The sequence below is a fragment of the Camellia sinensis genome, chromosome 1, assembly GCF_055761805.1.
Source record: "Camellia sinensis isolate YWXY chromosome 1, ASM5576180v1, whole genome shotgun sequence".
In the NCBI taxonomy this organism is placed as follows: domain Eukaryota; kingdom Viridiplantae; phylum Streptophyta; class Magnoliopsida; order Ericales; family Theaceae; genus Camellia; species Camellia sinensis.
Window position 1 is genome coordinate 5,076,087 of NC_138961.1, and position 14,071 is coordinate 5,090,157.

The following is a 14,071-nucleotide window of genomic DNA, read 5'->3' on the forward strand; positions in this document are numbered from 1 at the left end:
CATGCCATCTTTAGAATAGCCGAGCCTGCTGTAGTTGCATTTTTACATGTGTTGCATTAGGCATTTCCATATAATTAGGATCACGCATGGATTTCTAATTAGCTTATGTTTTGGCTTGGAGTACTCAGTAAGTTTTATGCTTTAGCATCCTTGCATGCGTGTGAGTGACTGCCATGAATAGCATGCTTACCATGAGGCTATGTGCTTATGTGATATAAACTGTCTGAATGCCTGTGGGTGAAGGTTGGGTTATTTAAATTGGAACAATTCATCAAATGTGTGTTTTAAGCCCACTAGATAGTGGCAAAATCATGTTTTCTAAGCCCACCTGAGGGTGACAAATCCACGTCTTAGCCTACTTGTGGGTAGCACCATCAAACCATTTTCAAAATAAACAAACATGAAATGTTTTGTTCCAATTCAGACGATCCAGTCTATACTTGTATGCTATGCGCATCACATAGTAAATCTAGGCTAATAATCGGAATAAGAACGCATAATGTTTTCAAAAATAGATATCATGGTTAGTAGAGGCCGATCTTTGATCGGGCGAGTGGGGGTACTCACGAAGTAACCTTCTCCAATCGTACCCAAGTTCCCGAGCCGAGGCAACTTTGATAATGACGGACACGTGGCCTTAGGCAAACGAGTCAGGGTTTCCTAAATTTTCCCAAAATAAAATATTTAGGTGGCGACTCTGTATCTGGCAAAGCAGTCCATGTTTGGCACTTCTTTCAAAATCTATTTTCTCAAAACGATTTGTCGGATTTGGACTCTTTGGTTCAGATTTAGAACTGTGACAAATTGAGAGTCCGAACTGTAGTGAGCCCAATATCGAACGGAACGGGGGACTCGTTCCTCCCGGGACGTTCGGGGACGTCTATAATTACCAATATGTCATACTTTTGGGACTTATTATCCATTAAGTCATATTGATAAATTTATCAATCTTGTAGGTAAATAAGTCTATTTAATAGGACTGTTGGTAAGTGACCAAAAAAATTATTAATTAACTATACTAGTTCAAATAATTATTTGATTAAATTATTAATTTAAAATGTTAAATTACTTTAATGTTAATATTAATTAAATTTGTTATTATTTGTAATAACTATTGATAATTAAATAATAAATTATTAGCAACATAATAGTATTAAATAATAAATTATTAGCAACATAATAGTAATTATTTTTTAATATAATTATTATTTATTGATTAAAATCATAAAACTCCATAAATCATTTTTGCATTTACAATATTAATTAAACTTTAATAAAGATAAAAATACAAACATAAATAATAAAACTTAAAAAAATGTATAAACAAATTTTTATTACAAAATTTTGTCCCAAATGCAAATTTCTTCCGGCAAACACCCCAAAATTTTACCTAAATCAAAATTCCATCCTAAAATTTAGGAGCCCCCTAAAATAGAGCAAAAACTAGCTGGAGGGAGACACAGAGATGCGTTCGAGAGAGAGAGAGGGAGAAAGAGCGAAGACGAAGAAGAGAACATGAAGAGAAAACGGAGGGAAGAGTAGCCCTTCGGAGCGACAGCCATTTCTTCGCTCGAGCAGTTCTTCGGAGTTACCTCCTTCGCAGCTTCGTTCGTCTTCGCTTCTCCGCCCGGTCGATGAAGACCCACGAACGAAGCAAACGGAGCCGTCTCTCGTACCTCTCCCTCGCACCGCCCAATTTCAGGTACATGTTCAGATATTAGGGTTTTGAGTTATGATTCGCGGCTTTTCAATTTCAAAATTAGGGTTTAGGGTTTTTCAATTTCAAAATTAGGGTTTAGGGTTTTTCAATTTCAAAATTTGGGGATTTTCAATTTGGGGTTTAGTGTTTAACTTGGATGCTTGATCTGAATGTTTAAATGGGACTTAATAACATCAATTTACTAGGACTTTTTTTTTAGATAAATAACTATAATAAAAATTATTTACTAAGACTCTTATAAAGAAAATGTTGAAAATCATACTCCTAATGTCCACTCTGGCTTTATGTTTTTGACTGAACTGTGTGGCCTAAACATGAAAATTTACAACCAAAAAGCATATTCTGTGTGGCCTAAACATGAAAATGTTGATTATTATTATTTTTTTAAATTTCTTTGTAGATAACTAAGAGTAGTTGTGAACCACTTTGATTTTGGTATTCCTTTACTTTTACTTTTACGTGTTTCAATCATTAACTTTGTGACCTCTTTGTAGAAGGTTTGTTTATGTAGTGTTGATTAAAAAAAATTTCTTGGGTTTCTTTATGGATAAGTAAAAGAGGAGTGCAGAGAAGTTGGGCAGAATTATTTGTGTTTCTTTATGATTTTGATTTCATTTATTTGAAAATGAAATGGGTTGAAATTGTTTGATTTATGTGAAATAGGTTACTATGAGATGAGATAGGTCTTTTTCTATGAAATGGTTGACTTCTATGAAATTGTTTGATTTATGTTTTTATAATTTCTTATACTTTGTTGGGTTTGATTTTTGAATATTGCAAACACATTAAGATGGAAGTATTAATGGTGCATATTTAACTTACCCCAATTTTAAATTGAATGTGTAAATTGCAAGGGTTGTGAGCAAAGGTGTAATGTGGCAACTTGTTTCTTGAGTTTATTAAACAAATAAACAAATTTGTAAGTGTGTTTGTTGTTTTCTTTTTCCTTTTTGGAAAAAAAAAAAAACTACTGTTTTGTTTGATTGTTTATTGAGTTCAACAAGGCAATGGTGGCAGTGAATTCTATGGATGTCTCTAACAATTATCCTAGATCAGTAAGGCATTGCAGGAATTTATTTTGGTGGCAGGGAATTCTATTTTGATCATAGATTGCAAATTTGTTTATAAAATCTATTTTGTGGCAGTGAATTATATTTTTTAGTTCAAGTCTGATTGTAAAATTTGTTTTGATCTTAGAAATTTAATCACCGACTCTCCCTCTCTCTTCATTTTGGTTTTGCTCGCCATCTTGACTCACACTCTTCATCTCTCTCCATTTCGGTTCCTTCCTCATGCTCTCTGATGGTTTCTTTCACCCTCACCAGTCACCATTTTCTCTGGTATCTCTCTCTCTCTCTCTCCCTCTCTCTCTCTCTCTCTCTCAGGCGATTTCTTCATACCGTTCTATCTACACCCACACTACCATTGTATCACTTTGTTTGGAAATTTCCCCGGAATCCATAGTTGCTTCCGCCAATTTCTACACGAACCCTTGTCTCGATCTCTACCCAGCACCGGTTAATTCAATTTCTCTCTCTAACTCCCTCTCCTTTTCCCGATTTCTAAACCCTAGCTATGTTTATGTTTTCTACAATAGTTACCATCAAATCTCGTTTTTTGTAGTAAAAAATTTTGTATTTTGGTGCTATTGTTTCCAACTCTATAAATTCAAACCTATACCCTAATCTCTAGTTCTCTCTATAGATATTTGTAGATCTATTTATATGATTGTCCATTTTTGAAGTTCTAATTTTTACGTTTTTGTTATTGTTTGTAGCCCTAAGTTATTTAATACAGTGGATCATGTCATTCTTCCTAATGGCAATGGCCTAAAGGTTAGTTATTTCTATAGTCCTATCACCCAAGTTTGATTGTTGTATGCTTGTGTAATTGAATAATATTACAATTATGTTTTTGTCATTATCGATTTTATCTTATATTATTTGTGGGATTTTGTAGTGTCGTTTTCATATTTTGTCTCGTATTGGTTTTTGTAATATCACGTGTCTATATGAGATGCTTATTAGGTTATTTGTTCTAGTAATTTTCGGTTCTCTTTGAAGATTAGATTTTATAATTTTGTAAACTCGTGTTAAATAATATTTGAATTTGTTCTAAAAGGAAGTTGCTAGGAGTAAAAAAAGGATATCAAAGCATTCCTTGTGGGAACTATGATGATTTAAATGAAAGCTTTTGGTATTACTCTTTTTTTGGAGATCATTTTGTCCCTGATTTTATATCAAGTTAGCGTTGCCGTTATAAAATTACAAGTGACTAATGTACCGGCAATCAATGTCATTGCTAAGTCTGTAATGGTGTTAGGCCGGTTTTCTTTTGTTTGTGATAAGCAAATATATCCCCTTAGGACTAGACTATTTGTTGAGAAATATTTATCAATTAATTCCATTTCTATTCATGTTTTTTGAGAAATTCTTCACTTCATGCTCTTCTTGGTTTACAATAAAATTGAATTCTTCCATCGACTTAAAATGCATGTATGGCTTGACACGGTGGATTCAATAAAATTGAATTCTTCTTGGTTTATTTTTGTCTCACTTAATGTAAATTTTATTTTTATTCTTTTGATTCGGTGACTTTTTACTTGTTGGTTTTGTTATTCTCTTTCAAGGTTTGAGTGGACCAGTGTGAAACTTTTGCTTCGTGCTTCATATATATTTGCTACAAAACTTGGTTTTACAATGGAAATACAGCTCCTAGGGACTAGTTTTCAATAAGCTGTTCAAACAAAATTTTAAGAGTTCATGCTTTGGTCGAGCATCATTATCCATTCATGGCAAACATAGATTTTTTTTTCCTGATTTGCGAAAATTAGGTAAATGTCAATTAGCTTACATACAAGAGATGTGCTTTCATCAAGCAATAAATGTGCTAAAGTAATAGGGTGAACTAAGGAAATCTAGAAATATATATATATATTATCATCATCTAAAACCTAGCCATATGAAAATCATCATCTAATATTGTATCAAAAAATTCACGAGGAAGCAATCACTCAAGTTCAACATCATAGCATCATAGGTTGAATTTCACAAATAACTAACACAAAAATTCAACATAATCACTCAAAGAACAAAAAGGACACAATTTTAACATCTCATGTTTGTTCAGTCAGTCTATTATATTTTATATATAAAATAATGTAACTGGGAGACTGTATTGGGTTTAGAAAATTAAGGAAATGCACTAACTTAAACTGAATGCCAAGGGGAATAAGCATGATATCAAGTCCTTAATTGAATCCACTCAATGCTTAGCAGAGGAACTATCACTATTGGAATCTGCGAGTGGAGTATCAAATTCAATTAATAAATGTATTTCACAATCAACCATTAAAAGGAGTAATTTTCTTAAACGGAGCATTTTAGTCTTTTCAATTTGTTCTGTTTTGTTTCCTATTCAAATAGAGCAGCTCAATAAAAATTTCAAGTTGAGGCTCCAATTAAATAACTCAACCAAACAATTTACTAGTTCAAGAAATTATGACCAGAATAATACAATTCAAAAGAGATCAGAGCAGAATATAGACAAGTAAACCCATTAACATGACTTCTGACAATTTGAGCTACTTTACAATAGAAATCAACTCATTAAACACTAAAGTGAGACTTGGGGGTGAAAGTGTTATCCACTCATATGCTTACACCCTGTCAAAGTTGATGGGAGATATTTGATAGAGGATTGACATTGAAACTTGACCGAAACTATGTAAATGTTTGATTGTCACAATTGAAACTAAAAACAAGGTGAAAGCTAGGTCAAAGAAAAGGGGTACAATGTGCATGAAATTGTATTCCATAGAAGGTAAGGCCTACTCTAAGTTGTAGCTTTACAATGACATGGCATATAAAAGGCCCTTGGTTATTATTATTAGTAAGATAGATTCCTAGAATATCTTGCCGTTTTTTCTATTAGTAAGGTTGTCAAAAGGTATCGACCAAGCCAAAACTTGAGTTTGATTGTAGGGGCACACATTAGCATGCCAACAACATATAAAGGCTTTTGTTGCTTGCTTAAAAAACTATAAACCAAAAACTTAAAAAAAAAAAACATATATTTCAACTCATTAAACACATGGTCTAGAACATATGCATATATGTATGTGTGTGTGTGCACATAGTGTGCAATTCATAAGTAAACTAGCATTTTGATACACAAAAGAAAACAAATAAACAAGAGAAAAAGGACAAAATGAATTAAAAATCATTGAGCAAATATAATCTAAACCAGATACGCAAACACACACAAATGTAATCATTTAGCTCTTCAAGTAATACATTTACTTTCATCATATATTGTAAAACTGCATATAAATCCAATCCAAGATTACTTTGAGCTACAAATTTTCTATAGATTGAATATAAACAGATAATTTATTATTTTTTAAATATATATTCCACAATCATTGCCATTGGATCCGCAATTACGTTAAAGTCCCCATGTTTTGAAAAATAGGTTTTAAGTTTTAACTAGGGCTAAAAAAAGAGACCATAGCCTCTTCCAATTCCTAGAATAGAAAGCAAACTTCAAATGGGGAATGACCATATTATATGAACCCAACTGTCTTTGTATTTTCGTTGGAAAAAAAAAAAAATTATCTTCGTATTTTTGGGTCATTTTTGGTTTTAGACCAAGAAATAAACAAAACACTATCAGCATTACGAATTACAGAGCTATTTTCGTTGATAAGGTTTTAAAAATGGCACTGTTGGAAAATAAAACGAGTAATGCTATGTAAATATAAAATTCATACATAAAATTGAACGATATGATTGCTCAAGCGTATTGTTTTGACATTGCTTTTGTGACATTCTGTATAACAATTATGCTTGTAAATCATTTTTCATATTAAAAAAAATGCAATTAATACATGCAAGAGCGGGAGAGAGAAAGACAAACAGAGAGAGAGAGAGAGGAGCTGTTTAGTCAAGACAGCAATTGGTTGAGAAGGTTTCAACTTTTTTTCATTAAATTATTCATTGGCTCAGATTAGTTTGTGGAGATTCAATGGTTAAGATATAAGGTGCACATGGCAACAGGACCCGAAAATCAAAAGTAACAAACTAGTGAAAAAAATATTCTTTATTTTTTGCAAGAAACATTTATGTATATTTTGCAAGAAATTGAAAAGCAACCTACCATGTTGCTATGGGTTGTACACAAAATTTAACAATCTTACATTTTCCAACATTATCATTTATCATGCTAAACAACAAGGGAAAAAAAGATTTCAAAATTTTCCCTTCTCACACTTTCCACTACTTCAATCCTAAAGTTCGACACTACTCTTTCATAGTTACTAGGAAATCCATGCTTAGAGGAAGACACTAATTCATGTATTATCTTAGTATCAATACACTTTGAAAAAAGTATGCGGAGGAAATTCATTTTATTAAACATAAGCTTCATGTTGATTGCATTTTAGCTAAAATTAAAATCATATACTTCAATTCTTTTTAGCTTTTCACACTTTTTTGTTGGTTGGAGTCTCTTCCCCATTATCTTGTCAACTGCTTATGCGTAAACAAGGATACAAGTGAAGTTCAAGCACTATTTGATTAGCATTTTTAGAAGTATTTCTATTGTATGTGAACTGCGTTCGCTTATATATATATGTTTTTAAAAACCAATCAAACAAATGATTTACTTGAGATGGCTATTTACTTCAACTAGAACAAGAAGTACTAAACATTACCAAAAATACTTACAAATTGGGAGGTCCCAACCACAAGTTATTGTTGCTTCATGCGAATATCACTAAATATATTTTGGGATAAATCTTCGGATGACATGTTAAGTCAATCACAAGTTTTTATAGTTCCAAAATACTTTCATTTAAGTCGCCAACGAACTAGGCATTTTTGCAAACATCTTAAATGCATTTAAAATTCAAATAACATAATTAGCCCCATAATTTTAACGCCAAAATTTCTCGTGAAATATTTTGCAACAACTCAAGAACAAGTCATGGAAGCAACAATATGGTTACAAAATACTACATTGATTAATGTAAAAATGGATTATTTCATTACGAATGTCAACTGAGATATATAAATAGCAAAGTAGAATAAAATCCTTATGAAGCCTTGCTTCAGTACAAATTTTGAATTAGTGTGAGCCAAGAGAGACTGGAATAGAAATTCAAATAGAACACTAGAGACAGAAAATAGGGTAAAAATTAGAGAGTATAGTTTTAGAAGAGGGAGGATTTCAGAAATATCCAAAAAAATGGGGAAGAAGAGAGTTTTAGAAGAGGGTTTAGGGTTTCAAAAATAATTAAAGGGAGGCATACCTTGTTGATTGCTCTTCAAAAAAAAAAAAAAAACAGAGGCTCACTAGGTTAGATTAGGGTTTTAAACCGAACAACCACTTACAACCTGTAGCAAGTTGAGCCAAACGAAGAGAGACGAATGAGCGCAGTAGAGACAGAAGAAAGAGAGAGCAGCAGGGGAAGAGATCAATCCAAGGAGGGACTTTTTCAGTAGAGGGAGAGGGAGAGACGAAAGCAAAGAGAGAGAACACTGTGGAAGAAGAAGAAGAAGAAGAAGAAGAAGAAGAAGAAGAAAAAGAAGAGAGAATACGTTAATACTTTTGGAGATGGTGGTCAACCGGTTTCTTCGGTGTCCAATTTTTCAAAATTAAAGAATTCAATGGTCAGGATGTATTTGTGTAATCCAATGGCCAATAATAAAGTTGCATATGGTGTGTAACCCTTAAGGGGTTGCACACTGTAACAGGACCCTTTCAAAAAATATATATCTATGCTACTATTATATAAGAGGGGGTTGTCGCCTTGTATAGTAACAATGGCTCTTTTTTTTTTCTTTCTGTTTTGACCTTCAACTTTATTGATTTTAGCTTTTGTTTTATTGAAGAGTTTTGGGTTAATTGGTAAATTCATAGATTACTCGTTTGTTTTATTGACCTTCACCTTTATTGAGTTTTGCTTTCTCTTTCTCTCAGTCCTTTACATGCCTTTATCTTTCTCTCTCGACCATTATAGTGAGATCACATTCTGGATGACGATCAATGGCTCACGATGATGATCTAAAAGCCATTGGAGATAGGTTAAAGTAGACGATCTTGATGGCGATCAGTTTGCGATTTGTACGACAATCTCAAAGCTGTGTTTGACCAGATCTATGGGTTCAACTACGCATGATTCAACCAATTTCAATTGAGGTATCAAATAGACTCTCTGTTTTCAAGCCATTGTTCCTACATTGAAGGCAATCATCTTCAACCGAAGCTCTTAACAACCTGTTTTGTTCAATTATCTATGTGTTTTATTTTATTTATTTATTTCTGTTTTTAAAAACATAACTACATTTTTTGGTTTCCTTCTGATTTCCAGGGTCAATCTTTGAAGCTGAAACACAACTAGAATAGCTAACAATCTTCTTATTTAAAAGGTAAATAAATATTATTATTGATTTTTCATTCTTTCTGGAGCTTTCTTTCTTGTTCTTACTTTTGTTAGTATCATTTTTCTCTGCTTTTATTGCTTTGGTTTGTTATTCATTGTTCTATTTTATTTATTTATTTTTTTTTCAAGGGAAGTAAACCGAAGTCTTAGATTTTGCTTTCTTTTGACTACAGATTTGTTTTCCATATATATATATATATATTTTGGTTTCATGTTTCTTAGCTTCAATGTTATACAATGACTGTAGATAGAACATATGAAAGTTAAGGAGTTTCACTCTTTGTTACTTTTTATCAAGGCCACTTTAATCTTTCAAGTGGGTGTTTGGGAAGTTGCTATTTTAGTAGGCTATTTTAGTTTTTGGCTATTTTAGCAGGTTAAAATTTTTGTATTTGGGAAGATGATTGTATTTTTTGGTAGTTGAATGTGATGTTTGTGAGAGAAAAAGTAAAATGATTATGGGTTTGATGTAACATTTTGTCTGTCTTATTGGCTATTTTAGCCTATTTTATCCTTTTGTGAATTTTAGCCTAAAAGGCTAAAATTTCACTTCCCAAACAAGGCCTAAGTGAACTTTGCAAATTAGGTATTTATGAAGCTGACCACGCAATTCAAGTAGTTTCTAAACATTTAATGGGTACTCTTTATTTCTTATTATTGCAATTTCTTTGTTTGTGTATTTTTAGAAAAATGTTTTATTTTTTATATACGAGTATTGATGGTTGCTTTCTAATCTTTTTGATTTTTGAATGTTTAGGATTGCATTAACTTGGTGATTCAATTTGTCATATTTGTGGGCTAACTTTTTGTTGGATTTTGAGGGATAGATTTACAATGTTTTTGTGCTTGTCATTTTGTATGGATAATTACTAATTTCTCATTATGAAATTTTTTGTTGTAATGATTGAGGTGCTTGGTTTCTCCCTCATTGTTATGGTCAAAAGGGCAATTCTAACTATGCTTACTTTTAAACATTAGCTTGATTCATTTTGATATTACATTTAAATCTAGGCTCAAGATAGAATCTTTTTATTTTTTTCCCCATTATATCTTTTAGGAGGTGTTGCAGTCAAACACCTTGTATCAACATAGCTTTTCCATAGCTGCTTGAAGTTCAATAACATTATTTAATTGTTCTTTTACTGAAAGTTAGAACATATGTTAGTTTGCAGCTTGTAGATACCTAAAAACAAAAATATCCCTTCTTGAGTAGAAGGATAATGAGATTCCTCATTACTCAGTCACTTGCGATTATTAACTGTTACTATTTTTTTTGAGTCATAGTTTGTGTGTTCAACGTTTGATAAAAGTTATCTTTAGAAATTATCTTATTTTTTTATTTGTGTCTTGCCCTTTTTCATCGTGTTTTGCTGCATATTTTCAACAATATAAGATACATTTAATGGCCATCTGATTGAATTTAATCATATGCAGATGTGCGCATACTTATGCGTGGACAAAACTGCTTTTGTCCATGCGTTTTATTGCAAATTATGCATTACTGTTGTATGATCTTTCTGGTCCACACTCTGAATCTTCGAAGCTGAACTTTTTGATATTTGTACTTTTGAAATGCTTAATGTATGCTAGATTGGGCTCTTCTTCCTATCTACCTACATTAATACTTGATACTTTTTCATCAAAAATTGCAGAGACCATGGACTTTGGTTATCCCCAAAATATTACTCCAAATATCCTTAAGTTTTACATCACTCATGAAGTACACTTGCCATTCTTGTCAAAAGGTTAGATGCTTGCTTTATATTTCTATTTTAGCACCATTCTCCATAATTGGACCAATGCTAATACTTTTTTTTTTGTTTTTTTGGTAAGACCAATGTTGAAGGTTTGTTCTACGGGTGAAAAATGAGATGTCTTAACTTGTTTTTTTATAAGACCAATGTTAAATGTCTATTCTACCGTGGTCAGATGATTAAATTCATAGTTCAAGTCACTATTTTGTTTAAATTTAACATAATTATTATAGTTTCCTTTTAGTATTTTAAGTAGAAGAGTTCAAGTAAGATTCTCTTCTGTAGGGATAAGGAACACAGTTTCCTTTTCAAATCTTCTAGGTAGAAATTGGTGTTTTTCCTGCCAAGAAAAATAAATAATAAAATTCATTGTCCACTTACCTTTTCTTATTTTCACTTGATATTCAGTTTTGCTAATACTTTTTACATAAATGTTCTTTATGTGTGCATATATTGTGTTCTTTTGGCATCTCTGGGTATGAAGTTCAGATCCATGAGGCTTTGTAAATGAGTTTTGATTTTCTTTAAAGTTACATGTTTTAGTTATGGCTCAAACTACAAATTTTATTTATCTATGTGAGGAAAAAGTGTTTTCAAAGTGCATAGATATGTGATTTTTCTTTTTCTTATTCATGTATCTTTTTTTTCTCAATCAATATTTTACAATTTTTGTGGTTATTCTTTTTCTTGTTCATGTGCATAGATCTGGGGTTGATGGAATTATCCATTGAGCATAATATTTATATACATGCATGGGGTAGTTTAGAGCCACCATAGATTGTTTTGTTGGTTTATATATTTTCATTTTATTTGTAATGTGCTTTGTTATAAGGACTCTACCATGCCCATTCTTTTCAAACCTGACATGTTTCAATTTATAGCTTTGACAGGGGTTTCTCATACATATTATTTTATACACTTCCCAAAAAAAAATATTTTTTCTTAAAATTTCTCTTCCTATTAGCTCTTCAATTTCAAGTACTCCTTTTATTTGTCTATCCACATGTTGGTTAATAATAACAAATAATATATATTATTTATTCAATCTCACCAGTGTATTTACATTTTTATTCTTCACATATGTTATAAGACCCATTATTAAACCCATGGTCATGGGTTCGAGGACCGTCCTCTGCTTTGAATAATTTTTACAAAAACTCTAAAAATATGGGACATGTTTGTGTAAACACCACCACCAACCTTCACTTTATAATAGTATAGATAGATTGATAGATTATACATGTTCCTTTGGTTGGTTTTGTGATTATTGTTTTAGCAATGCTATCTGACACATTTGTACCTATATTGTTGGAATTAGAAGCAACCTTCTAAAATGCTTATCCATGCATTTTTGCAGATCAATAATGTTGCAACTTTGTCATTTCTTTTGCATGAGATAATAGCAACTGAAGTTGATTTGTTCGCACCATATGTGCACTTGGATTTTAGAGTCATTTTAGTATTGAGCACTATGTATGTGGTTTTCTTTTCTTTTTTCTTACAAATTTTCTGAATTTTGCCTTTTTCCTTGATAGTTAATTTTTTTATTTTTATTTTTATTTTTTTGGGTTGATGACTTGTATCTCAATGTTAAGGGACAAACCTTTTGGTTGTAAACTATAATAGAATAACCAATAAGAAGGATTTGCCACTTAATGAGGTACATTTGATTTGATTTAGGTAAGAGTGGCCTTTTGGATTAAGATTAATTTGGAGATCATGAACTAAAATCTTGTTTTGTTTTGCTGCTCTGTTTTAGGGGTGTAATTGAGAAGCTGTGCTTATTTTTTAAAATCATTTATTTATTTTGTTTTGTTTTATGCTATTAGACTTTAGTGCTCCGCATATTTTGGTTTTTGTGCGCAGTTCAAGTGGAATAGCTTGCTAATAAAAATAGGTTTTCTCATGCATAGAGAAACAAATGGTCACTTGATTGAAGAGTTTGTTGCTGATGATGTTGTTGCTTTTAGGTTTATCAGTTTGAGGAATTTTAAGATGTATATTTAATTTTAGACTGGGGTTCATTTTGTTTTCTCGTAATGTTTATGCGGTTTGTCAGTATGTGTCTTGGCCAATCATGTTTTCTTGCTTTTGGGTTGAATGTTTAATAATTGTGTTCTTTTCACCTTAGTTTTGTAAAATGTTATTATTACCTTATTGCTGGGAGAAAAAAATCATAATAATGAACTACTTACAATTGCCATGGGCACAGGTCATTGTGCAACGCACAACGCCCCATAACTAGTGTATACATATGTATAGCAGACCTATGAGTTGTACTTTTTTTTGAGTAGCCTATGAGCTATACCTCACCATCGTAGATGATCTCTGTAAATCTCGTCCCACACCTTTCTCCCTCGTATGTCTCACCCACCCTCACTCTCTTTCCACTGCAAACCCCGCCCCCACCATCTCTCCGACAACCCACTGCCCCCATTCTCCCCCATTGTCACGATCCTTACACTACAGCACCCTCAATACTTTAGCGACCTCACCTCCGACTGTCGAAGTTGGTGGTTAGGGTTATGTTGTGATTTCCACATTGCAAGCCCCTCACACTTCGGCTCCAAGAGAGGATAGTGGGACTCAGAGAGAGAGAGAGAGAGGGGTCAATGGGGAGGGTAGCTAGGGAGTGACTACCTATTTGGTCGCTGGACTTTAAAATGGCCAGAGAAAATGCTAGCCAAAGCTGTTGGGTTGGGGTAAGGGTAAAATTGTTTTTTAAAAAAAGCACTTTAATTCATTTTGGGTCACACCACCTCTCACATTTTTTACACTTCTTTTTATAAAAAAAAGTCAAAAAAAATAAAAAATCAACTTTTAACTATCTTCTCAAAACACCTCTAAAGGTCACAAGTGTGGACTCTACGCCGATGTGGGATATGTGGTTAGATATCCCTAACACTATCCAAAGTAAAAAATGTAACCATCCTCAAAATAACACGTGTTAGGGTAAATGTGCTATGTTGTGTCTATGTAGGGTAATATATACTAGTATATACATATAAGCTTGTCCCATCATTTCTTGTCTCTCGCTCTAGTCTTTTCATCACTCTCTCTCAATTGTAATGGCTAAGAGAGCTTTTCTTGTTGCTGTCGTATTTTCCATCATTAAGCACCATTTTGGAAGAGCTTTGAATGCTGCAAAAAGCT

At 32.4% G+C, this 14,071-nt stretch overlaps 1 protein-coding gene across 44 annotated transcripts in view; it reads left to right on the forward strand.

Annotated features, from left to right (window-relative positions):
• The first annotated feature begins 1,350 nt into the window (after positions 1-1,350).
• LOC114264538 (uncharacterized) overlaps positions 1,351-14,071 on the forward strand; it is a 29,091-nt gene continuing 16,370 nt past the window's right edge. For 4 of the 44 annotated variants that reach the window (XM_082871346.1, XM_028205187.2, XM_028205188.2 and 1 more), the window contains exons 1-3: positions 1,424-1,702; positions 3,498-3,555; positions 10,817-10,909. In XM_082871346.1, the coding sequence (XP_082727472.1) occupies positions 1,635-1,702; positions 3,498-3,555; positions 10,817-10,909 (219 nt within the window). In that variant the 5' untranslated portion in view covers positions 1,424-1,634. Of the gene's footprint in view, positions 1,703-3,497; positions 3,556-8,701; positions 8,968-9,092; positions 9,151-10,598; positions 10,910-10,997; positions 11,295-12,275; positions 12,583-12,784; positions 13,044-14,071 lie in introns of those variants that run through there. The other 40 variants (XR_014330947.1, XR_014330944.1, XR_014330962.1 and 37 more) reach the window with 33 other exon arrangements.